Source organism: Ascaphus truei, chromosome 14 (genome assembly GCF_040206685.1).
Source record: "Ascaphus truei isolate aAscTru1 chromosome 14, aAscTru1.hap1, whole genome shotgun sequence".
Taxonomy (NCBI): domain Eukaryota; kingdom Metazoa; phylum Chordata; class Amphibia; order Anura; family Ascaphidae; genus Ascaphus; species Ascaphus truei.
Genome location: NC_134496.1, coordinates 51538355 through 51564041, shown reverse-complemented (window position 1 = coordinate 51564041; position 25687 = coordinate 51538355). Strand labels below are relative to the sequence as shown.

Here is a 25687-nt window from a genome sequence, read left to right as displayed (position 1 = left end):
TGTGTATACTCATTGACCGGGAGTGTGTATACTCATTGACCGGGAGTGTGTATACTCATTGACCGGGAGTGTGTATACTCATTGACCGAGAGTGTGTATACTCATTAACCGGGAGTGTGTATACTCATTAACCCGGAGTGTGTACGCTCATTAACCGGGAGTGTGTATAACGCAGACATCTCACTCACTGAACTCACCGTTTGGTTCACTCAATGGAAGCCAGTCTTACTGATTAAAATGTTTGTTTTGGGGGGCAGGGGGGCTCATTTATAAGTTTTAAGCCTCTGATTGGGGGGATGACCCCAGACCCCTCCCACAATTACTTTCACTACCATCCTTCCCATGTCCTCAGTCCCTCCACTTGTCTCCTCCAGTTTGAATGGTAGTGCTCCCAGTGTGGACGCGCCGATCACTCCGGCTGAACCCTCTCCAAATACCACATATCCTCCGGGCTGTCGGGCACACACACTTCTCCTTTAGCCAGTTAATGGCCAGAGGGGCATGGATCAGTAGCTGCAACTCCAGCCATGTTTGCTAAGCTGCGAGGCGCCCAACTGCCTATTTCAGTGTACGAGACATTTAGGTGCTGAGCATCACTTAGTAGATATGCCCCCCGATGAGTTTCCACAAACTGAGCTTTGAAGTATGTTTTTTCAAACTGACAAACGGCTAAGAGCCTCGGTCTGCACTTATCTGCCTCCCCTGGGCCATGTTTCCTGTTTTATTAGCCTGCAGGCACTAGATGGAGTTACGTTGCCAGCACAGCGCTGAGCACACTCCTGTCCGCACATTACAGATCTGAATTCCATGGAATGCACAGAACAGTGACGTCATTCCGGTTCTGGGAGAGGCAGTAACGGCTCGGAAACAGGCCTGCATCATTACTCCTTTACGCTGAGTACTCAGCATTAGTACTCGCTGCTCCTGGCATTAATACCACAGCTGAATCCTGGCACACAGGAGCTGACATTGCTAGTTTTTGAGTATCAGGCTATTTTACCGTGGGTGTTTGAGCTGGGGATTTGGGAAGGGTACGCACAGCGCAGGAGGAGGGGATTTGGGAGGAGATGGGGTGGGGATTTGGGAAGGGTACGCACAGCGCAGGAGGAGGGGATTTGGGAAGGGGACGCACAGCGCAGGAGGAGGGGATTTGGGAGGAGATGGGGAGGGGATTTGGGAGGAGATGCGCAAGGGGTGGGGATTTGGGAGGAGATGGGGAGGGGGAGGGGATTTGGGAAGGGGATGCACAGCGCAGGAGGAAGGAATTTGGGAGGAGATGCGCAAGGGGTGGGGATTTGGGAAGGGGACGCACAGCGCAGGAGGAGGGGATTTGGGAAGGGGATGCACAGCTCAGGAGGAGGGGATTTGGGAGGAGATGTCAGCGCTGGGGGAGGGGATTCGGAAGGAGATGTCAGCGCAGGGGGAGGGGATTTGGAAGGAGATGCGAAGGGGGAGGGGATTTGGGAGGAGATGTCAGCGCTGGGGGAGGGGATTTGGAAGGAGATGTCAGCGCAGGGGGAGGGGATGTACAGCGCAGGGGGAGGGGATTTTGGAGGGGATGTACAGCGCAGGGGGAGGGGATTTGGGAGATGTACAGCGCAGGGGGAGGGGATTTGGGAGGAAATGTACAGCGCAGGGGGAGGGGGGTGGAGCGTATTTAAGCAAAATGAATGTTCGATTCGGGTATTTCAGGCTCTGGGTAACTGTTCTGCATCACATGACAAAGGGAATGTGCTTTGCACTGCGTTTCCTGGCACTGAAATCAGACGCAGTACCACTGCTTTTTAAAATGCACTTTCTCCAATGGATTTCTTCCCTCAGTTCATGCCGGTGTAAGATTTTGCCGCGATGGTCTGATGTGTTTTCCGTGGACCTGCAGCCCCCACGTTAATCTGCTGGTGCTTTGTCGCCTTTCAGCTGGTGCTGTTTGCAGGAAAACTCAACACCATCGCCGCTATCGCAGCCGTTTTCTTCCTGCTGGTGTACGCCGCCGTGGACCTCGCTTGCCTGGCACTGGAATGGGCGTCTGCTCCAAACTTCAGGTAAGCCTGAGAAACAACGTGCCACCCACAGTCTGCCTGGGGGATAAACCCGTCCTCGTGCTACCCTGCGGTCAGCCTTGCACGGACTCACATCTCCCAGCGCACTCAGACCACGTGTGTCCCGACACTTACACAAAATAGCAGAACTGGTAGACAATTCTTTGGCAGATGGTGACCGGGCTCGGAAAATACTATTTTAGAAAGGATCACACCGTACCTGTAATAAGAACAGCCTGGGGGGCGGCTGTGGCAAGAAAAGTCCTTGATTTATATAAATGAAAGACTTGAAACTTGTTTCCAAGTAATTAGATTGTAAGCTCTTCGGGGCAGGGACTCCTTCTCTTAAATGTTACTTTTATGTCTGAGGCGCTTATTTCCATTATGTGTTATTTGTATTATTTGTTATTTATATGATTGTCACATGTATTACTGCTGTAAAGCGCTATGTACATTAGCCCTTTGCGGTCCAATTAATTTTCACTAAGTGTGCCAGCAGGTCTAATTTAATTTTCGGGGAAAAAACACATATAGCTCAACCTCATTAAAGCGCGATCCGCTTATACCGCGTTATTATTATAATATTATAATATTGACCGATTAAAAAAAAAAACGCACCCTGCACACACTCACAGCACACTCACACCACACGGCGCACACTCACAGCACACTGCACACTGCACACACTCACAGCACACTGTGCACACTCACTGCACACACTCACAGGACACTGTGCACACTCACTGCACACACTCACAGGACACTGTGCACACTCACAGGACACTGTGCACACTCACTGCACACACTCACAGGACACTGTGCACACTCACAGCACACTGCGCACACTCACTGCACACTGCGCACACTCACTGCACACACTCACAGCACACTGCACACACTCACAGCACACACTCACAGCACACTCACAGCACACTGCACACATTCACAACACACTCAGCACACTGCACACACTCAAAGCACACTTACACCACACACCCACCACACTCACAGCCCCCCCCCTACCCCCGGTGTCAGCAGCTGGGGCATCATGGGGCTGCCTGCGGGGATCGGTGCAGGGCTGGGGGCGGATTTAGTGCGGGGGAGGGATTGGTGCCGGGCTGGGGGGATCGGTGCCAGGTTCGAGGAATCGGTGCGGGGTTGGGGGGGGGGGGGATCGGTGCCGGGCTGGGGTGATCGGTGCCAGGTTCGAGGAATCGGTGCGGGGTTGGGGGGGGGGATCGGTGCCGGGCTGGGGGGATCGGTGCCAGGTTCGAGGAATCGGTGCGGGGTTGGGGGGGGGGGGATCGGTGCAGGGCTGGGGGCGGATTTAGTGCGGGGGAGGGATTGGTGCCGGGCTGGGGGGATCGGTGCCAGGTTCGAGGAATCGGTGCGGGGTTGGGGGGGGGGATCGGTGCCGGGCTGGGGGGATCGGTGCCAGGTTCGAGGAATCGGTGCGGGGTTGGGGGGGGGGGGATCGGTGCAGGGCTGGGGGGATCGGTGCAGGGCTGGGGGGATCGGTGCCAGGTTCAAGGAATCGGTGCGGGGTTGGGGGGGGGGGGGATCGGTGCCGGGCTGGGGGGATCGGTGCCAGGTTCGAGGAATCGGTGCGGGGTTGGGGGGGGGGGGATCGGTGCAGGGCTGGGGGGATTGGTGCAGGGCTGGGGGGATCAGTGACGGGCTGGGGCGGGAGAATCGGTGCCGGGCTGGGGTGCGGGGCTGCTGGGGGAATGCTGGGGATGCAGGGGGCTGTGGGGGACGTGTGCGGCTACCGGCACCTCACTCCACCTCTTCCCCCTCCTCCCGATCCGACATTGGAACAGAAGCGGTAAAATATTTTGTCAGATATATTCCGACATAGGACCGCAAAAGGGTTAATGGCGCTATATAAATAAAGACATGCATACATACATAAAACAAAATGATCATAACATTCACCGAGTGAAGCACGTCTCACGCACGTCTCAGGTCCGGCGCTGCGTCAGGCCCAGAGAAGCACGTCTCAAGTCCGGCGCTGCGTTAGGCCCAGAGAAGCACGTCTCAGGTCCGGTGCTGCGTTAGGCCCAGAGAAGCACGTCGCAGGTCCGACGCTGCGTCAGGCTCAGAGAAGCACGTCTCAGGTCCGGCACTGCGTCAGGCCCAGAGAAGCACGTCTCAGGTCCGGCGCTGCGTCAGGCCCAGAGAAGCACGTCTCAGGTCCGGTACTGCGTTAGGCCCAGAGAAGCACGTCTCAGGTCCGGTACTGCGTCAGGCCCAGAGAAGCACGTCTCAGGTCCGGTACTGCGTCAGGCCCAGAGAAGCACGTCTCAGGTCCGGCGCTGCATCAGGCCCAGAGAAGCACGTCTCAGGTCCGGCGCTGCGTCAGGTCCAGAGAAGCACGTCGCAGGTCCGGCGCTGCGTTAGGCCCAGAGAAGCACGTCTCAGGTCCGGTGCTGCGTTAGGCCCAGAGAAGCACGTCTCAGGTCCGGCGCTGCGTTAGGCCCAGAGAAGCACGTCTCAGGTCCGGCACTGCGTCAGGCCCAGAGAAGCACGTCTCAGGTCCGGCGCTGTGTCAGGCCCAGAGAAGCACGTCTCAGGTCCGGTGCTGCGTTAGGCCCAGAGAAGCACGTCTCAGGTCCGGCGCTGCGTCAGGCCCAGAGAAGCACATCTCAGGTCCGGCGCTGTGTCAGGCCCAGAGAAGATCGTCTCAGGTCCGGCGCTGCGTTAGGCCCAGAGAAGCACGTCTCAGGTCCGGCGCTGCGTCAGGCCCAGAGAAGCACGTCTCGGGTCCGGCGCTGCGTCAGGCCCAGAGAAGCACGTCTCAGGTCCGGCGCTGCGTCAGGCCCAGAGAAATGTAGGGTTGTTGCTGATTTAACGAGGCAGTCTCCGCAGCACTTTAAAAATAAATAATTTATTTTTGTTTTAATATACGTCGCCTTTGATTACCTTTATTGAAAATGTATTACCTAAGCTGCCGATTGATTAGTTCTCCAGTGATCAATCATCAAAGATCCTGCTTCCCAGGGTTCACAAAATGGCTACCTTTCAGTTTCAGTCAATCCTTCAGTTAGTGTAATTCAGCAGCTACAATGTATCCTGATATTACTAAGGTAACATTATCAATTGTTACAGTTCGCAGCTAAAACTGCTGGGAATATTGGCAACAAATGATCACACACAGGAAAGTGTTACAAAGATCTTGCACTGCTGGGGAGGTGGGCTAAAGCCTGATCTAGAAATCACAGGATGCTCAGTATATTAACATTAATTAATCATGGCATTAAGAGTTGAATTTAAAAAAAATAGTACATCTTATCTAATATTACAGAACTGATTTATAAAAAAACAAAACAACCCCACATGTCGGATATTACATGGAATGCTCCTCGCATGAGACTTTCTTACAAACTCTGCGCATTACAATTTCATTCACAAGGTGGTCCATTAAACGGTATGTGTGTATGTATGTCATCCTGAAGCCAGACATACACACCTGATCTCACCCACGCCTCCCTGCCATCTCTTCCCCTGTCAATTGTTTTAACCCTCTCATTTTAATACTGACTAACCTTAAAACTCACCCCTACAAAGCATCCCAAAAGCCTGCGCTCGTGGCTACTGTCCCACACCGTCACTCCTACCACCCATTGTGCCCAAGCACTGCCATCTACAGCACTTATTCCCTCACCTGCTGTCTCTGTAACTCTCCCATCATACCACTTAGATTGTAAGCTCTTCGGGGCAGGGATTTCCTTTCCTATTGTCTGATTTTGCTGCACTTATTGTATTATTATAATTCCCTGTACTGTATTCTTTGTGAAGCGCTGAGTACACTTTTGGCGCTATATAAATAAAGATATACAATACAGTGTGTGTATGTATGTATGTATGTATGTATGTATGTGTGTATGTATGTGTGTTTGTAGCGTATGTATGTATGTGAGCAATCTAACAACTACTTCTGGGAAAGGGTAACTGTTGCAGGCAGTGATACTTTTTAATGGTCAACAAAAGAGTTGCATACATGTACTTTGCGTGTGTACTTGTTACACGTGAGGTTTGGGAAGCTCCCCTCACACAGTGCTGGGGGCCATAACTATGAACGCATTGAATGCGCGTGTTCTGTTCAGCAGCGAATCCCCTTATTCCAGGGAAACCCTAACTATAAGCAGAGAATACTGCATTTCTGAGACTGGGGCATGAATTCTAGTTGAGTAACATGGCATTAGACCAACTCTTGTAGCACAAGGGCTCAGGATAAATGGTTTTGTAGACTATGGGGGTTATTCATTAAACTATGATAGTGCCAATTGGGGCACTATTGCTCGGAAACCGCTATGGAAGTTAATCTGAGTTTCTGTATGATACAATTGTGCCCCGATCAGCACTATCATAGATTTCATAATTAACCCCCTATGTCAGGAGTGGCCACCAACAGGTCAAGTTTTAAGTATATCCCGCTTCAGCACAGGTGGCTCAATCAGTGGCTCAGTCAAAGACTGAGCCACTTGTGCTAAAGCTGGAATATCCTTAAAACCTGACCTGTTGGTGGCCCTGCAGGACTGGAGTTGGCCCCGCCCCCTGCGCTATGTGTCCAGGGACACCAGCTTTTTGTGCTGTACAGACAACACTTTTCATCTCTTCTTGTCCGTGTATCATTAAACGTGGCCCCTGCTTTGCCACGTTGGACAGCTTGAGATTTGGGGCTTGGGTGTGGGAGGAATCAAACACGTTACGTCAGAAATATGTGAACTTCTGCCACGGATCCTTTTCTAAGTGAGAACCCCGGCAAGTCTACCGCGACCTAAACACCGCGACCTAAACACCGCGACCTAAACACCGCGACCTAAACACCGCGGCCTAAACACCGCGACCTAAACACCGCGACCTAAACACCGCGGCCTAAACACCGCGGCCTAAACACCGCGGCCTAAACACCGCGGCCTAAACACCGCGGCCTAAACACCGCGACCTAAACACCGCGGCCTAAACACCGCGACCTAAACACCGCGGCCTAAACACCGCAACCTAAACACCGCGGCCTAAACACCGCAGCCTAAACACCGCGGCCTAAACACCGCGGCCTAAACACCGCGGCCTAAACACCGCGGCCTAAACACCGCGACCTAAACACAGCGGCCTAAACACCGCGACCTAAACACCGCGACCTAAACACCGCAAACTAAACACCGCGAACTAAACACCGCGAACTAAACACCGCGACCTAAACACCGCGGCCTAAACACCGCGGCCTAACACACCGCAAACTAAACACCGCGGCCTAAACACCGTGACCTAAACACTGCGACCAGCGATGTACATTAAATGTATGACACTTTATTCCGGAGCTCCTTACACCTGATGCAGACACCCCGTCTCTAGACGCTGCCCGGAGGGCGATGCGCGGCGTTCCTCTTATTCCCAGCGCTGCCGTCGCTGTGCCAGTGATTCCCTTACATCTGAGGGGGCACTTTCTTTTCTTCCTTTGCATTTGCCCTTCAAACAACACCCGTACCTACTCCTCCCCTGGCAGAGACTGATACTTACACCAAATGTATTAAAGTCGTCCCTGCTTGCATCTGATTTTCGTGGCAGCCTGCCAGGGATCCCTTCATTTCCATTAGTGGTAATTAACTAACGAGAGGGACAGAGCAGCTCCAGGCAGCGCTTGCCGAAGGCTCTCTATCCTGGAGGTAACGCACGTGACCTGTTACATGCAGACCCCTCTGGCTGCGAAAGGGAAATAATAGGATATGATAAATGTTTTATAGTAACTAGTCTGTGAGCTACTTGTTGAGGTGTGGGGTAAAATAATAGATTGCAAGCTCTTTGGGGCAGAGCTAGCTTTGGAGACCTCCATCCTTAACCCAACCCCAGCCCTGGGTTACCTTGGGGTGTTACTTTATTTCCGTCACATCCCAAAGAGTAGACGGTACATAGGGTGATATTGATCAGCAGATCAGTGAGTTACAGACGCCATTTCCCTGTATTATTCTGCGCGGCGCTCGCTTCGGGAGATTATTGTGGGGCTGGTACAAACCTCTGCTGCCTTTAGTAACTTGAATAGTAGGAAACAATGTAAACAGGATTTGTGCCCTTTATGTACCAATGGGTTACTGGCTGAACACCCCAACTCGTAGCTGCATTGTAGGTATATGGGGCAGTAATGTGCCAGTCTCCCTGCAGCAGCTCTGATGCAAAGGATAACGCCACATTTACTGTCCAAAAAAGTATCCATTTCTTCCAAAGGGATTTTTCATGTTTAATAACTGACATGTTATATACACGGGCGAGAACAAGTTTGGGAACCCCTAAGGATTTTCCATATTTCAAACCTAAAATGTTATTAGATCTTAATCTACGTCCTAATAATAGCTGAAGATAACCTGATCAAATGACACAAAAACATGATACATTTTCAACTTTTATTTAACCACAACTGATTCAACATTCAATATCCGCGTGTGACAAAGGTAAGTGACCCTTTTAGATTCAGTACCTGGTGGCGCCCCCTTTAGATTCAGTACCTGGTTGCGCCCCTTGAGCAGCAATGACTTCAACTGCATGTTCCCTGTAACTGCTGGTCAGTCTCTCACATCGGGTTTGAGGAATTTGGGCCCATTCCTCCTTACAGAACTGCTTCAACTCGGTGACATTTGAGGGCTTCCTTGCATGGACAGCTCGCTTCAGGTCCTGCCACAACATTTCGATGGGGTTAATGTCCGGACTTTGCCAAGGCCATTCTGAAACGCAGAATTTCTTCTTCTGTAGCCGTTCTTTTGTAGATCTGCTTGTATGTTTAGGGTCATTGTCTTGCTGCGTGACCCACTTTTGCTTCAGCTCACAGTCGGGTGGCCTGACATTCTCCACCAGATTCTTGATACAATGCAGAATTCGTGGTTGTGTCAATGATGAAAATCCATCCAGGTCCTAAGGCAGCAGAGCAGCCCCAAACCGTCACACTCCCACCCCCATGCTTGACGGTTGGGATAAGGTTCTTCTGTTCGAACGCAGTGTTTGGTTTTCACCAAACATAATGTTCTTATTAAGGCCAAAAAGTTCTACCTTTCATTCGTCTGTCCAGAGAGCATTGTTTCAGATGTCAGGTGGATCATTTATGTGCTCTATGGCGAATTTCAGATGGCAGCAATGTTCTTTTTAGAGCGCAGTGGTTTCCTCCTGGCTATCCTTCAATGAAGAACATTCAGATCCTTGGATGTTATTCTGGGGTTCTTTCTGACTTCCTCTGTGATTTGCCGGTTTGTTCTTGGGGAGATTTTGGTAGGACGACTAATCCTGGGTAGAGTGACTGAGGTCTTTGAACTTTCTGCATTTGTTCTATATCAGTGGATTGGGGGAGCCCCAAATCTTTAGAAATTGTCTTGTAACCCTTTCTAAACTGATGAGGATCAATAATGGCTTTTGTGAGCTCCTCAGAGATTTCTTTTGATTGCGGCATGACGTGTTTCCACACACCTGTACGGTGAAGACCAAACTCACAAAGTTCCTGATATTTATATAGGGTGGGGCCTCCCAAACTCACACCTGAAGATCTACCTAATTATTTAAACACCTGATTCTAATTAGCCCCTTTAATTTAGCTGATAAAACCAGGGTTTCACTTACTTTTGCCCATACCCTGACTCTTAATTACTCATTGTTTGTCTAATTCATACATCATTTTGTTTCAAAAGACATGGAATTGGTTAATATAAACCCTATTGGATATTTAATAAAAGACGGGTTTTGATTCAAGAAGGTTATCATGGAAAAACGATAGAATTTCACTAATTACCATTGGGATTCACAATATGTGTATATTTATCTTTATCTTCTTCTTCTTCTTCCCTTGTCCATACGGTTCTGGAATAAGGCCACCTTAGTGATCCCAGCCAAATTAGAAGCAGGGCACTACGGATTTCTCCAAAAACAAAACTATTTATTTAGCGAATGTTCCAACGTTTCGGCAGATACAGCTGCCTATCTCCAGTGCAGTGGCCAGGTCGTGTCTGCCGCAACGTCGGAACATTGGCTAAATAAATAGTTTTGTTTTTGCAGAACTCAGTAGTGCCCTGCCTCTAATTTGGCTTGCTGACTTTGGACTACAGCCAGAGTTTCCCTGAGGCCGGAGCCGGTGATTATATCGTTATATATATTACTTCGGGTGTGCAGCAGATATCTCGTGTGTTCTATTGACTCGCAATGATCCTCCAGGTACTGCAGTCACAAGCCCGTCTTCTCCACGTTGCTACAACACAGTTTCTAATTTCATCCTCCTATGTTATTTTTAGTCATCGTCTTAGTCCTTTGATAGCGCTTGGTACCCGCCCAGTCTTCTGCTTCTTAACCTACTTATTCTCTTTCTTGCTTTTTGAGAAATGCCCATAATATATTTCTTCATACCTTTGAGTTGTCTGAATCTTTCGAATTATCTTCCAAGTTTCACATCCATGCGTGAGCCCGGACAGGATACACTGGTCACATCCATGCGTGAGCCCGGACAGGATACACTGGTCACATCCATGCGTGCGCCCGGGCAGGATACACTGGTCACATCCATGCGTGAGCCCGGGCAGGATACACTGGTCACATCCATGCGTGAGCCCGGACAGGATACACTGGTCACATCCATGCGTGCGCCCGGGCAGGATACACTGGTCACATCCATGCGTGCGCCCGGGCAGGATACACTGGTCACATCCATGCGTGCGCCCGGGCAGGATACACTGGTCACATGCATGCGTGAGCCCGGGCAGGATACACTGGTCACATGCATGTGTGCGCCCGGGCAGGATACACTGGTCACATCCATGCGTGCGCCCGGGCAGGATACACTGGTCACATCCATGCGTGCGCCCGGGCAGGATACACTGGTCACATCCATGCGTGCGCCCGGGCAGGATACACTGGTCACATCCATGCGTGAGCCCGGGCAGGATACACTGGTCACATCCATGCGTGAGCCCGAGCAGGATACACTGGTCACATCCATGCGTGAGCCCGGGCAGGATACACTGGTCACATCCATGCGTGAGCCCGGGCAGGATACACTGGTCACATGCATGCGTGCGCCCGGGCAGGATACACTGGTCACATCCATGCGTGCGCCCGGGCAGGATACACTGGTCACATCCATGCGTGAGCCCGGGCAGGATACACTGGTCACATCCATGCGTGAGCCCGGGCAGGATACACTGGTCACATCCATGCGTGAGCTCGGGCAGGATACACTGGTCACATCCATGCGTGCACCCGGGCAGGATACACTGGTCACATCCATGCGTGAGCTCGGGCAGGATACACTGGTCACATCCATGCGTGAGCTCGGGCAGGATACACTGGTCACATCCATGCGTGAGCTCGGGCAGGATACACTGGTCACATCCATGCGTGCGCCCGGGCAGGATACACTGGTCACATCCATGCGTGCGCCCGGGCAGGATACACTGGTCACATCCATGCGTGAGCCCGGGCAGGATACACTGGTCACATCCATGCGTGCGCCCGGGCAGGATACACTGGTCACATGCATGCGTGCGCCCGGGCAGGATAAACTGGTCACATCCATGCGTGAGCCCGGGCAGGATACACTGGTCACATGCATGCGTGCGCCCGGGCAGGATACACTGGTCACATCCATGCGTGAGCCCGGGCGGGATACACTGGTCACATCCATGCGTGAGCCCGGGCAGGATACACTGGTCACATCCATGCGTGAGCCCGGGCAGGATACACTGGTCACATGCATGCGTGCGCCCGGGCAGGATACACTGGTCACATCCATGCGTGCGCCCGGGCAGGATACACTGGTCACATCCATGCATGAGCCCGGGCAGGATACACTGGTCACATCCATGCGTGAGCCCGGGCAGGATACACTGGTCACATCCATGCGTGCGCCCGGGCAGGATACACTGGTCACATCCATGCGTGCGCCCGGGCAGGATACACTGGTCACATCCATGCGTGCGCCCGGGCAGGATACACTGGTCACATCCATGCGTGAGCCCGGGCAGGATACACTGGTCACATCCATGCGTGCGCCCGGGCAGGATACACTGGTCACATTCATGCGTGAGCCCGGGCAGGATACACTGGTCACATCCATGCGTGAGCCCGGGCAGGATACACTGGTCACATCCATGCGTGAGCTCGGGCAGGATACACTGGTCACATCCATGCGTGCGCCCGGGCAGGATACACTGGTCACATCCATGCGTCAGCCCGGGCAGGATACACTGGTCACATCCATGCGTGCGCCCGGGCAGGATACACTGGTCACATCCATGCGTGAGCCCGGGCAGGATACACTGGTCACATCCATGCGTGCGCCCGGGCAGGATACACTGGTCACATCCATGCGTGAGCCCGGGCAGGATACACTGGTCACATCCATGCGTGCGCCCGGGCAGGATACACTGGTCACATCTATGCGTGCGCCCGGGCAGGATACACTGGTCACATCCATGCGTGCGCCCGGGCAGGATACACTGGTCACATCCATGCGTGCGCCCGGCAGGATACACTGGTCACATCCATGCGTGCGCCTGGGCAGTATACACTGGTCACATCCATGCGTGCGCCCGGGCAGGATACACTGGTCACATCCATGCGTGAGTCTGGGCAGGATACACTGGTCACATCCATGCGTGAGCCCGGGCAGGATACACAGGTCACATCCATGCGTGAGCCCGGGCAGGATACACTGGTCACATCCATGCGTGCGCCCGGGCAGGATACACTGGTCACATCCATGCGTGAGCCCGGGCAGGATACACTGGTCACATGCATGCGTGCGCCCGGGCAGGATACACTGGTCACATCCATGCGTGAGCCCGGGCAGGATACACTGGTCACATCCATGCGTGCGCCCGGGCAGGATACACTGGTCACATCCATGCGTGCGCCCGGGCAGGATACACTGGTCACATCTATGCGTGCGCCCGGGCAGGATACACTGGTCACATCCATGCGTGCGCCCGGGCAGGATACACTGGTTACATCCATGCGTGAGCCCGGGCAGGATACACTGGTCACATCCATGCGTGCGCCCGGGCAGGATACACTGGTCACATCCATGCGTGCGCCCGGCAGGATACACTGGTCACATCCATGCGTGCGCCCGGGCAGTATACACTGGTCACATCCATGCGTGCGCCCGGGCAGGATACACTGGTCACATCCATGCGTGAGTCTGGGCAGGATACACAGGTCACATCCATGCGTGAGCCCGGGCAGGATACACTGGTCACATCCATGCGTGCGCCCGGGCAGGATACACTGGTCACATCCATGCGTGAGCCCGGGCAGGATACACTGGTCACATGCATGCGTGCGCCCGGGCAGGATACACTGGTCACATCCATGCGTGAGCCCGGGCAGGATACACTGGTCACATGCATGCGTGCGCCCGGGCAGGATACACTGGTCACATCCATGCGTGAGCCCGGGCAGGATACACTGGTCACATCCATGCGTGCGCCCGGGCAGGATACACTGGTCACATGCATGCGTGAGCTCGGGCAGGATACACTGGTCACATCCATGCGTGACCTCGGGCAGGATAGACTGGTCACATCCATGCGTGCGCCCGGGCAGGATACACTGGTCACATCCATGCGTGCGCCCGGGCAGGATACACTGGTCACATCCATGCGTGCGCCCGGGCAGGATACACTGGTCACATCCATGCGTGCGCCCGGGCAGGATACACTGGTCACATCCATGCGTGAGCTTGGGTGGGATACACTGGTCACATCCATGCGTGAGCCCGGGCAGGATACACTGGTCACATCCATGCGTGAGCCCGGGCAGGATACACTGGTCACATCCATGCGTGAGCTCGGGCAGGATACACTGGTCACATCCATGCGTGAGCTTGGGTGGGATACACTGGTCACATCGATGCGTGAGCCCGCGCAGGATACACTGGTCACATCCATGCGTGAGCTCGGGCAGGATACACTGGTCACATCCATGCGTGAGCTCGGGCAGGATACACTGGTCACATCCATGCGCGAGCTCGGGCAGGATACACTGGTCACATCCATGCGTGAGCTCGGGCAGGATACACTGGTCACATCCATGCGTGAGCTCGGGCAGGATACACTGGTCACATCCATGCGTGAGCTCGGGCAGGATACACTGGTCACATCCATGCGTGAGCTCGGGCAGGATACACTGGTCACATCCATGCGTGCGCCCGGGCAGGATACACTGGTCACATCCATGCGTGAGCTCGGGCAGGATACACTGGTCACATCCATGCGTGCGCCCGGGCAGGATACACTGGTCACATCCATGCGTGAGCTCGGGCAGGATACACTGGTCACATCCATGCGTGAGCTCGGGCAGGATACACTGGTCACATCCATGCGTGTGCCCGGGCAGGATACACTGGTCACATCCATGCGTGAGCTCGGGCAGGATACACTGGTCACATCCATGCGTGCACCCGGGCAGGATACACTGGTCACATCCATGCGTGAGCTCGGGCAGGATACACTGGTCACATCCATGCGTGAGCTCGGGCAGGATACACTGGTCACATCCATGCGTGAGCTTGGGTGGGATACACTGGTCACATCCATGGGTGAGCTCGGGCAGGATACACTGGTCACATCCATGCGTGAGCCCGGGCAGGATACACTGGTCACATCCATGCGTGAGCTCGGGCAGGATACACTGGTCACATCCATGCGTGAGCTCGGGCAGGATACACTGGTCACATCCATGCGTGCGCCCGGGCAGGATACACTGGTCACATCCATGCGTGAGCTCGGGCAGGATACACTGGTCACATCCATGCGTGAGCCCGTGCAGGATACACTGGTCACATCCATGCGTGAGCTCGGGCAGGATACACTGGTCACATCCATGCGTGAGCTTGGGTGGGGATCACTGGTCACATCGATGCGTGAGCCCGCGCAGGATACACTGGTCACATCCATGCGTGAGCTCGGGCAGGATACACTGGTCACATCCATGCGTGAGCTCGGGCAGGATACACTGGTCACATCCATGCGTGAGCTCGGGCAGGATACACTGGTCACATCCATGCGTGAGCTCGGGCAGGATACACTGGTCACATCCATGCGTGAGCCCGGGCAGGATACACTGGTCACATCCATGCGTGAGCTCGGGCAGGATACACTGGTCACATCCATGCGTGAGCTCGGGCAGGATACACTGGTCACATCCATGCGTGCGCCCGGGCAGGATACACTGGTCACATCCATGCGTGAGCTCGGGCAGGATACACTGGTCACATCCATGCGTGCGCCCGGGCAGGATACACTGGTCACATCCATGCGTGAGCTCGGGCAGGATACACTGGTCACATCCATGCGTGAGCTCGGGCAGGATACACTGGTCACATCCATGCGTGCGCCCGGGCAGGATACACTGGTCACATCCATGCGTGAGCTCGGGCAGGATACACTGGTCACATCCATGCGTGCACCCGGGCAGGATACACTGGTCACATCCATGCGTGAGCTCGGGCAGGATACACTGGTCACATCCATGCGTGAGCTCGGGCAGGATACACTGGTCACATCCATGCGTGAGCTTGGGTGGGATACACTGGTCACATCCATGGGTGAGCCCGGGCAGGATACACTGGTCACATCCATGCGTGAGCTCGGGCAGGATACACTGGTCACATCCATGCGTGAGCTCGGGCAGGATACACTGGTCACATCCATGCGTGCGCCCGGGCAGGATACACTGGTCACATCCATGCGTGAGCTCGGGCAGGATACACTGGTCACATCCATGCGTGAGCCCGTGCAGGATACACTGGTCACATCCATGCGTGAGCTCGGGCAGGATACACTGGTCACATCCATGCGTGAGCCCGGGCAGGATACACTGGTCACATCCATGCGTGAGCTCGGGCAGGATACACTGGTCACATCCATGCGTGAGCCCGGGCAGGATACACTGGTCACATCCATGCGTGAGCTCGGGCAGGATACACTGGTCACATCCATACGTGAGCTCGGGCAGGATACACTGGTCACATCCATGCGTGAGCTCGGGCGGGATACACTGGTCAACCCGTCCTTTTTAGACACCGTGGAAAGTTCCCTTGAAAGATCATCGTTTTTCTTCCAAATGCCTCCCTCCCATCCTCATCCTACCATTGATTTCATTCACACGGTTCGCATCCACTGACACTTGTTGGACAATGTAGAAGTAGTCCTTTATTTCTTCTTGTTCTTTTCCATTTACTTATATCTTTGTAGAGCTGACACATTTGTTGAACATCACTTTGGTCTTGCCGAGGCTCATATGGAGGACCACTTAGTTACTTGCTTTGGCAAGTTATCTGATTTGTTGGAGAGGTCTTCTGGACTTAATAACAATGTTGTCTGCAAATCGTTGATTAGATTTCTTCTTCTTCCCAATTCAATCTCTTGATTAGTGTGGCTGTGAAAAGGTTTGTTGACACGGTGATTGTCCCACACCCTCGCTGATCCTTATCATGCCTGTATATTCATGTAATCTCGTGCTTAATGTGGCATTCTCATAAATGTATATAATATACTGTACATAAAAATGTATCTTGTTTGAAGCCAGGCTCCTTGAAGTAGCCAGTATACTATATGGACTGTTTCCAGTAGGATAATATAGTCTATCTTTGGGAAATAGGATGGAATAAGGCAAACTTCATTTTACTATATAAACATTTACATTTTTTCGTGCATCAATTTCAATTAAAACACAATTATGTGTATTTGTTTATGCATAACTAGTCTTAGTAAATATCAATGATTAGTGTAATATGTATAGTAGCTATACTGTGCAAGTAATACATTTTGTTAAAGCTGCCGTCCAAGCCGCCTTTTAAAAAAAAATCCCCTTTAATATGTGCATCGATACAACCCACACAATAATAAGTAATTAGCTAAGTTGCCGATCGCTCCGTGAAGATTCGGCTCAGGGGTTCACAAAATTTCTGTCAGTGCAGCAGAAGACAGAGGCATTTCCGGTTAGGGCAGAGGTGTTTCCGGTTAGGGCAGAGGCGTTTCCGGTTAGTGCAGAGGCGTTTCCGGTTAGGGCAGAGTTGTTTCCGGTTAGAGCAGAGGCGTTTCCGGTTAGTGCAGAGGCGTTTCCGGTTAGGGCAGAGGCATTTCCGGTTAGTGCAGAGGCGTTTCCGGTTAGGGCAGAGGCGTTTCCGTTTAGGGCAGAGGCGTTTCCGTTTAGGGCAGAGGTGTTTCCGGTTAGGGCAGAGGCGTTTCCAGTTAGAACAGAGGCGTTTCCGGTTAGGGCACAGGCGTTTCCGGTTAGTGCCGAGGCGTTTCCGGTTAGGGCAGAGGCGTTTCCGGTTAGGGCAGAGGCGTTTCCGGTTAGGACAGAGGTGTTTCCGGTTAGGACAGAGGCATTTCCGGTTAGGGCAGAGGCGTTTCCGGTTAGGACAGATGCGTTTCCGGTTAATGCAGAGGCGTTTCCGGTTAGGACAGAGGCGTTTCCGGTTAGGACAGAGGCGTTTCCGTTTAGGACAGAGGCGTTTCCGGTTAGGGCAGAGGCGTTTCCGGTTAGGACAGATGCGTTTCCGGTTAGGGCAGAGGCGTTTCCGGTTAGGACAGAGGCGTTACCGATTTGGATAGAGGCGTTTCCGGTTAGGGCAGAGGCGTTTCCGGTTAGGGCAGAGGCGTTTCCGGTTAGCGTTTCCGGTTAGGGCAGAGGCGTTTCCGGTTAGGACAGAGGCGTTTCCGGTTAGGACAGAGGCGTTTCCGGTTAGGGCAGAGGCGTTTCCGGTTAGAACAGAAGCGCACACGTTCAAATGAACCAATTTTGCACCCAAACAAAATCAGTTGCTGACGCTTGGTACATAGGGCCACAAAAAAAACTGCCTCATTTTATTAAAGAATAGAACGCTGGGACCTCAAATGATCTAGCAGTGAAGAGGTTAATGTGAGCATGAATATAAGTACAGATACACAATATTGAATGTAACAAATAACAGAGTGTATTGGATGATATTGATCAGCGCTGCAGCCCCCAGAGAGTCAGGCCATCAATTCCATAACAATATTATGAGTACAAAGCCACCCGCCTTCCATCTCTGCAGGGACCGGCTGCCAATACTGAGGACAGTTATTGTGAATGCCGTGAGTGGACACGCAGTCCCTGGGGAGCAATCTTTATGCTGCTGACCGGTCCCTGAGACTCCAAACCCATGTACTGTATGGGACATATAATGAGAAATCCCATTTTGCACTAGAGGCAGCAGGGGAAGCACACAAAGCAGGGAGTGTAGTGGGGAAGCACACAGAGCAGGGAGTGTAGTGGGGAAGCACACAGAGCAGGGAGTGTAGTGGGGAAGCACACAAAGCAGGGAGTGTAGTGGGGAAGCACACAGAGCAGGGAGTGTAGTGGGGAAGCACACAGAGCAGGGAGTGTAGTGGGGAAGCACACAAAGCAGGGAGTGTAGTGGGGAAGCACACAGAGCAGGGAGTGTAGTGGGGAAGCACACAGAGCAGGGAGTGTAGTGGGGAAGCACACAAAGCAGGGAGTGTAGTGGGGAAGCACACAAAGCAGGGAGTGTAGTGGGGAAGCACACAGAGCAGGGATTGTAGTGGGGAAGCACACAGAGCAGGGAGTGTAGTGGGGAAGCACACAGAGCAGGGAGTGTAGTGGGGAAGCACACAGAGCAGGGAGTGTAGTGGGGAAGCACACAGAGCAGGGAGTGTAGTGGGGAAGCACACAGAGCAGGGAGTGTAGTGGGGAAGCACACAGAGCAGGGAGTGTAGTGGGGAAGCACACAGAGCAGGGAGTGTAGTGGGGAAGCACACAGAGCAGGGAGTGTAGTGGGGAAGCACACAGAGCAGGGAGTGTAGTGGGGAAGCACACAGAGCAGGGAGTGTAGTGGGGAAGCACACAGAGCAGGGAGTGTAGTGGGGAAGCACACAGAGCAGGGAGTGTAGTGGGGAAGCACACAGAGCAGGGAGTGTAGTGGGGAAGCACACAGAGCAGGGAGTGTAGTGGGGAAGCACACAGAGCAGGGAGTGTAGTGGGGAAGCACACAGAGCAGGGAGTGTAGTGGGGAAGCACACAGAGCAGGGAGTGTAGTGGGGAAGCATACAAAGCAGGGAGTGTAGTGGGGAAGCACACAAAGCAGGGAGTGTAGTGGGGAAGCACACAAAGCAGGGAGTGTAGTGGGGAAGCACACAGAGCAGGGAGTGTAGTGGGGAAGCACACAGAGCAGGGAGTGTAGCAGCCCTGATACAGACCCCGTGATGGGGAGCCCGGAGCGTTACTCTCTGTAAGGAACGGCGCTGAGTGAGGCTGTATCACAGAGCTCCAGCACATGGGATTGCTTTGGTCAACCTGGTGCTAATTTTATCACTTGTACGAAACCGCAAGAGGTCAGATACCCAGGACAGGTCAGCGCAGCGCAGGGCAAGTCAGCGCAGCACAGGTCAGCGCAGTGCAGCACAGGGCAGGACAGGTCAGCGCAGGGCAAGTCAGCGCAGGGCAGGACAGGTCAGCGCATGGCAGGTTGGCACAGGGCAGGGTAGTTCAGCACAGGGAAGGTCAGGACCGGTCAGCGCAGGGCACGGCAGCACAGGACAGGTCAGCGCAGGGCAGGTCGGCACAGGACAGGTCAGCACAGAACAGGTCAGCACAGGTCAGGGCATGACAGGTCAGCGCAGGGCACGACAGGTCAGCGCAGGGCACGGCAGCACAGGGCAGGACAGGTCCGTGCAGGACAGGTCAGCGCAGATCAGGACAGGGCAGCGCAGGTCAGTGCAGGACAGGTCATCAAATGGCAGGACAGGTCAGCACAGATCAGGACAGGGCAGCGCAGGTCAGTGCAGGACAGGTCAGCAAATGGCAGGACAGGTCAGCACAGATCAGGACAGGGCAGCGCAGGTCAGTGCAGATTAGGACAAGACAGGTCAGATCAGGGCAGGACAAGGCAGGGCAGCGCAGATTAGGGCAGCATGAGAAGCAATGTAAGGGTGGGCACTGGCAGGCAGCGTGTATGCCAGGCTCCCCCGCTGGGCAGCATGAGAAGCCATGTAGGGGTGGGCACTGGCAGGCAGCGTGTGTGCCAGGCTCCCCCGCTGGGCAGCATGAGAAGCCATGTAGGGGTGGGCACTGGCAGGCAGCGTGTGTGCCAGGCTCACCCGCTGGGCAGCATGAGAAGCCATGTAGGGGTGGGCACTGGCAGGCAGCGTGTGTGCCAGGCTCCCCCGCTGGGCAGCATGAGAAGCCATGTAGGGGTGGGCACTGGTAGGCAGCGTGTGTGCCAGGCTCCCCCGCTGGGCAGCATGAGAAGCCATGTAGGGGTGGGCACTGGTAGGCAGCGTGTGTGCCAGGCTCCCCCGCTGGGCAGCATGAGAAGCCATGTAGGGGTGGGCACTGGCAGGCAGCGTGTGTGCCAGGCTCCCCCGCTGGGCTGCATGAGAAGCCATGTAGGGGTGGGCACTGGCAGGCAGCGTGTGTGCCAGGCTCCCCCGCTGGGCAGCATGAGAAGCCATGTAGGGGTGGGCACTGGTAGGCAGCGTGTGTGCCAGGCTCCCCCGCTGGGCAGCATGAGAAGCTATGTAGGGGTGAGCACTGGCAGGCAGCGTGTGTGCCAGGCTCACCCGCTGGGCAGCATGAGAAGCCATGTAGGGGTGAGCACTGGCAGGCAGCGTGTGTGCCAGGCTCCCCTGCTGGGCAGCATGAGAAGCCATGTAGGGGTGGGCACTGGTAGGCAGCGTGTGTGCCAGGCTCCCCCGCTGGGCAGCATGAGAAGCCATGTAGGGGTGGGCACTGGTAGGCAGTGTGTGTGCCAGGCTCACCCGCTGAGCAGCATGAGAAGCCATGTAGGGGTGGGCACGGGTAGGCAGCGTGTGTGCCAGGCTCACCCGCTGGGCTGCATGAGACGCCATGTAGGGGTGGGCACGGGTAGGCAGTGTGTGTGCCAGGCTCCCCCGCTGGGCAGCATGAGAAGCCATGTAGGGGTGTGCACTGGCAGGCAGCGTGTGTGCCAGGCTCCCCCGCTGGGCAGCATGAGAAGCCATGTAGGGGTGGGCACGGGTAGGCAGTGTGTGTGCCAGGCTCACCCGCTGGGCAGCATGAGAAGCCATGTAGGGGTGGGCACGGGTAGGCAGTGTGTGTGCCAGGCTCACCCGCTGGGCAGCATGAGAAGCCATGTAGGGGTGGGCACGGGCAGGCAGCGTGTGTGCCAGGCTCACCCGCTGGGCAGCATGAGAAGCCATGTAGGGGTGGGCACTGGCAGGCAGCGTGTGTGCCAGGCTCCCCCACTGGGCAGCATGAGAAGCCATGTAGGGGTGTGCACTGGCAGGCAGCGTGTGTGCCAGGCTCCCCCGCTGGGCTGCATGAGAAGCAATGTAAGGGTGGGCACTGGCAGGCAGCGTGTGTGCCAGGCTCCCCCGCTGGGCAGCATGAGAAGCCATGTAGGGGTGGGCACTGGCAGGCAGCGTGTGTGCCAGGCTCCCCCGCTGGGCAGCATGAGAAGCCATGTAGGGGTGGGCACTGGCAGGTAGCGTGTGTGCCAGGCTCCCCCGCTGGGCAGCATGAGAAGCCATGTAGGGGTGGGCACTGGCAGGCAGCGTGTGTGCCAGGCTCCCCCGCTGGGCTGCATGAGAAGCAATGTAAGGGTGGGCACTGGCAGGCAGCGTGTGTGCCAGGCTCCCCCGCTGGGCTGCATGAGAAGCAATGTAAGGGTGGGCATTGGCAGGCAGCGTGTGTGCCAGGCTCCCCCGCTGGGTAGCATGAGAAGCCATATAGGGGTGGGCACTGGTAGGCAGTGTGTATGCCAGGCTCACCCGCTGGGCAGCATGAGAAGCCATGTAGGGGTGGGCACGGGTAGGCAGTGTGTGTGCCAGGCTCACCCGCTGGGCAGCATGAGAAGCCATGTAGGAGTGTGCACTGGTAGGCAGTGTGTATGCCAGGCTCACCCGCTGGGCAGCATGAGAAGCCATGTAGGGGTGGGCACGGGTAGGCAGTGTGTGTGCCAGGCTCACCCGCTGGGCAGCATGAGAAGCCATGTAAGGGTGGGCACTGGTAGGCAGTGTGTATGCCAGGCTCACCCGCTGGGCAGCATGAGAAGCCATGTAGGGGTGGGCACGGGTAGGCAGTGTGTGTGCCAGGCTCACCCGCTGGGCAGCATGAGAAGCCATGTAAGGGTGGGCACTGGTAGGCAGTGTGTATGCCAGGCTCACCCGCTGGGCAGCATGAGAAGCCATGTAGGGGTGGGCACGGGTAGGCAGTGTGTGTGCCAGGCTCACCCGCTGGGCAGCATGAGAAGCCATGTAGGGGTGGGCACTGGCAGGCAGCGTGTGTGCCAGGCTCCCCCGCTGGGCAGCATGAGAAGCCATGTAGGGGTGGGCACTGGCAGGCAGCGTGTGTGCCAGGCTCCCCCGCTGGGCAGCATGAGAAGCCATGTAGGGGTGGGCACTGGCAGGTAGCGTGTGTGCCAGGCTCCCCCGCTGGGCAGCATGAGAAGCCATGTAGGGGTGGGCACTGGCAGGCAGCATGTGTGCCAGGCTCCCCCGCTGGGCAGCATGAGAAACCATGTAGGGGTGGGCACGGGTAGGCAGTGTGTGTGCCAGGCTCACCCGCTGGGCAGCACATTGTGACTGGCTGAGCCTCAGTCTCTGTTACCGCTGCAGTCTTTGACGTGTGAAATAAAAAGGATTTTAATTACCTTTTAGCAAAAACAACAATTAGAGAAAATAACAGCGTTTATCTCGCCCCCCCCCCCCCCCTCACACCCCCTCCCCACTACCAAGGCAGCGCTGCTCATCCTAATGGTTCTGCTGCCTCCTAGAAGCTGAGAGAAGCCCCAGCACCAGGCGGATCGGGTCCTCGGATCGGGTCTTCGGATCGGGTCCTCGCTGGATGCATTAGGAAGTGCTGGCTGAGGCTGGAGCTTAACCCTTTGCTAGCGGCGCCACAAGGTGATGCAAGTAACGGGCCCGAGCCAAGACGCGTTATTTTACTGGATTCACAGAACCCTAAAAGATTCACCTAAACCTTATATCTGGAGTTAGATAAGAAGCTCTGGGACTGGGCACTGAGGTGTTTAACCCATTCACTGCCCGGGATGTCTGCAACTCATTGGAGAGCAATCTCAGAACGCGCAGAGCAATCTCAGAACGCGCAGAGCAATCTCAGAACGCGCAGAGCAATCTCAGAACGCGCAGAGCAATCTCAGAACGCGCAGAGCAATCTCTGAACGTGCAGAGCAATCTCAGAACGCGCAGAGCAATCTCAGAACGCGCAGAGCAATCTCTGAACGCGCAGAGCGTTCTCAGAACGCGCAGAGCAATCTCAGAACGCGCAGAGCAATCTCAGAACGCGCAGAGCAATCTCAGAACGTGCAAATCTCAGAACGCGCAGAGCAATCTCAGAACGCGCAGAGCAATCTCAGAACGCACAGAGCAATTACAGAACACAACGCGCAGAGCAATTACAGAACACGACACGCAGAGCAATCTCAGAAAACGCAGAGCAATCTCAGAACGCGCAGAGCAATCTCAGAACGCGCAGAGCAATCTCAGAACGCGCAGAGCAATCTCAGAACGCGCAGAGCAATCTCAGAACGCGCAATCACAGAACGCGCAGAGCAATCTCAGAACGCGCAGAGCAATCACAGAACGCGCTGAGCAATCTCAGAACGTGCAGAGCAATCTCAGAACGCGCAGAGCCATGTCAGAACACGCAGAGCAATCTCAGAACACGCAGAGCAATCTCAGAACACGCAGAGCAAGGTTTTTCCTGTCCCTCTGGCTGCGAAAGGGAAATAATAGGATATAATAAACGTTTTATAGTAACTAGTCTGTGAGCTACTTGTTGAGGTGTGGGGTAAAATAATAGATTGCAAGCTCTTTGGGGCAGAGCTGGCTTTGGAGACCTCCATCCTTAACCCAACCCCAGCCCTGGGTTACCTTGGGGTGTTACTTTATTTACGTCACATCCCAAAGAGTAGACGGTACATAGGGTGATATTGATCAGCTGATCAGTGAGTTACAGACGCCATATCCCTGTATTATTCTGCGCGGCGCTCGCTACGGGAGATTATTGGAGGAGGGTTATCCTGTGTTGTTCATCGCATGTCAATGCCACATAAAATAATGAAAGGGGAAAGCGGGGGCTGGATAAAAGGGATTTACTGTTAAAATGATTTCAGGTTTTTTTGTCCGTTTTGCACCCTGCTGGGGCTTTTATATGATATGTTTGTTTGTGAAGTAGTTCAGTTGTGCAGAGGTACAGACATGGGGGGAGATCACATCCACACCAGACATGCTTTTAAAATAATTGCTTTTGAGCCTTTGTAAAAGACCCTCCGCCCAGCTTCTATGCCCCCACCCAGCCTCTCTGCCCCCCGCCCAGCCTCTCTGCCCCCCGCCCAGCTTCTCTGCCCCCACCTAGCTTCTCTGCCCCCCACCCAGCTTATATGCCCCCTGCCCAGCCTCTCTGCCCCCCGTCCAGCCTCTCTGCCCCCCGCCCAGCTTCTCTGCCCCCACCCAGCTTCTATGCCCCCACCCAGCCTCTCTGCCCCGCGCCCAGCTTCTTTGCCCCCCGCCCAGCCTCTCTGCCCCCCACCCAGCCTCTCTGCCCCCCACCCAGCCTCTCTGCCCCCCGCCCAGCTTCTCTGCCCCCGCCCAGCCTCTCTGCCCCCCGCCCAGCTTCTCTGCCCCCGCCCAGCCTCTCTGCCCCCGCCCAGCCTCTCTGCCCCCGCCCAGCCTCTCTGCCCCCGCCCAGCTTATCTGCCCCCCGCCCAGCTTCTCTGCCCCCCGCCCAGCTTCTCTGCCCCCCGCCCAACCTCTCTGCCCCCCGCCCAACCTCTCTGCTCCCCACCCAGCCTCTCTGCCGCCCAGCCCGCCTTTTCCCTCTCTCCCCTGCCCCCCTGTTCCCTCTCTCCCCTGCCCCCCTGTTCCCTCTCTCCCCTGCCCCCTGTTCCCTCTCTCCCCTGCCCCCCTGTTCCCTCTCTCCCCTGCCCCCCTGTTCCCTCTCTCCCCTGCCCCCCCTGTTCCCTCTCTCCCCTGCCCCCCTGTTCCCTCTCTCCCCTGCCCCCCTGTTCCCTCTCCCCTGCCCCCGCCCCCCCTGTTCCCTCTCTAGCCTGCCCCCCTGTTCCCTCTCTCCCCTGCCCCCTGTTCCCTCTCTCCCCTGCCTCCTGTTCCCTCTCTCCCCTGCCCCCTGTTCCCTCTCTCCCCTGCCCCCTGTTCCCTCTCTCCCCTGCCCCCTGTTCCCTCTCTCCCCTGTCCCCTCTCTCCCCTGCCCCCCTGTTCCCTCTCTCCCCTGCCCCATGTTCCCTCTCTCCCCTGCCCCCTGTTCCCTCTCTCCCCTGTCCCCTCTCTCCCCTGCCTCCTGTTCCCTCTCTCCCCTGCCCCCCTGTTCCCTCTCTCCCCTGCCCCCTGTTCCCTCTCTCCCCTGCCCCCTGTTCCCTCTCTCCCCTGTCCCCTCTCTCCCCTGCCCCCTGTTCCCTCTCTCCCCTGTCCCCTCTCTCCCCTGCCCCCCTGTTCCCTCTCTCCCCTGCCCCCTCTTCCCTCTCTCCTCTCCCCTGGTTGGAGGGCCGGCGTGAGCAGGGGAGGAGAGTGGAGACTTGTAAGCGGCGTATGTTTTTCCCAGCTGGGTGCATTAATGACAGAGGGGGCTGCTGATTGGAACGGTAATTACCGGCTCTGCGCCCTGCCTGCTGGATG

The 25687-nt window shown here is 55.5% G+C and overlaps 1 protein-coding gene across 1 annotated transcript in view; it reads left to right on the top strand.

Moving 5' to 3' along the window:
• LOC142466154 (solute carrier family 12 member 9-like) overlaps window positions 1–25687 on the top strand; it is a 149410-nt gene that overhangs the window by 105358 nt on the left and 18365 nt on the right. The window contains 1 exon segment of the mRNA XM_075570974.1: window positions 1918–2042. Coding sequence (XP_075427089.1) covers window positions 1918–2042 — 125 coding nt within the window.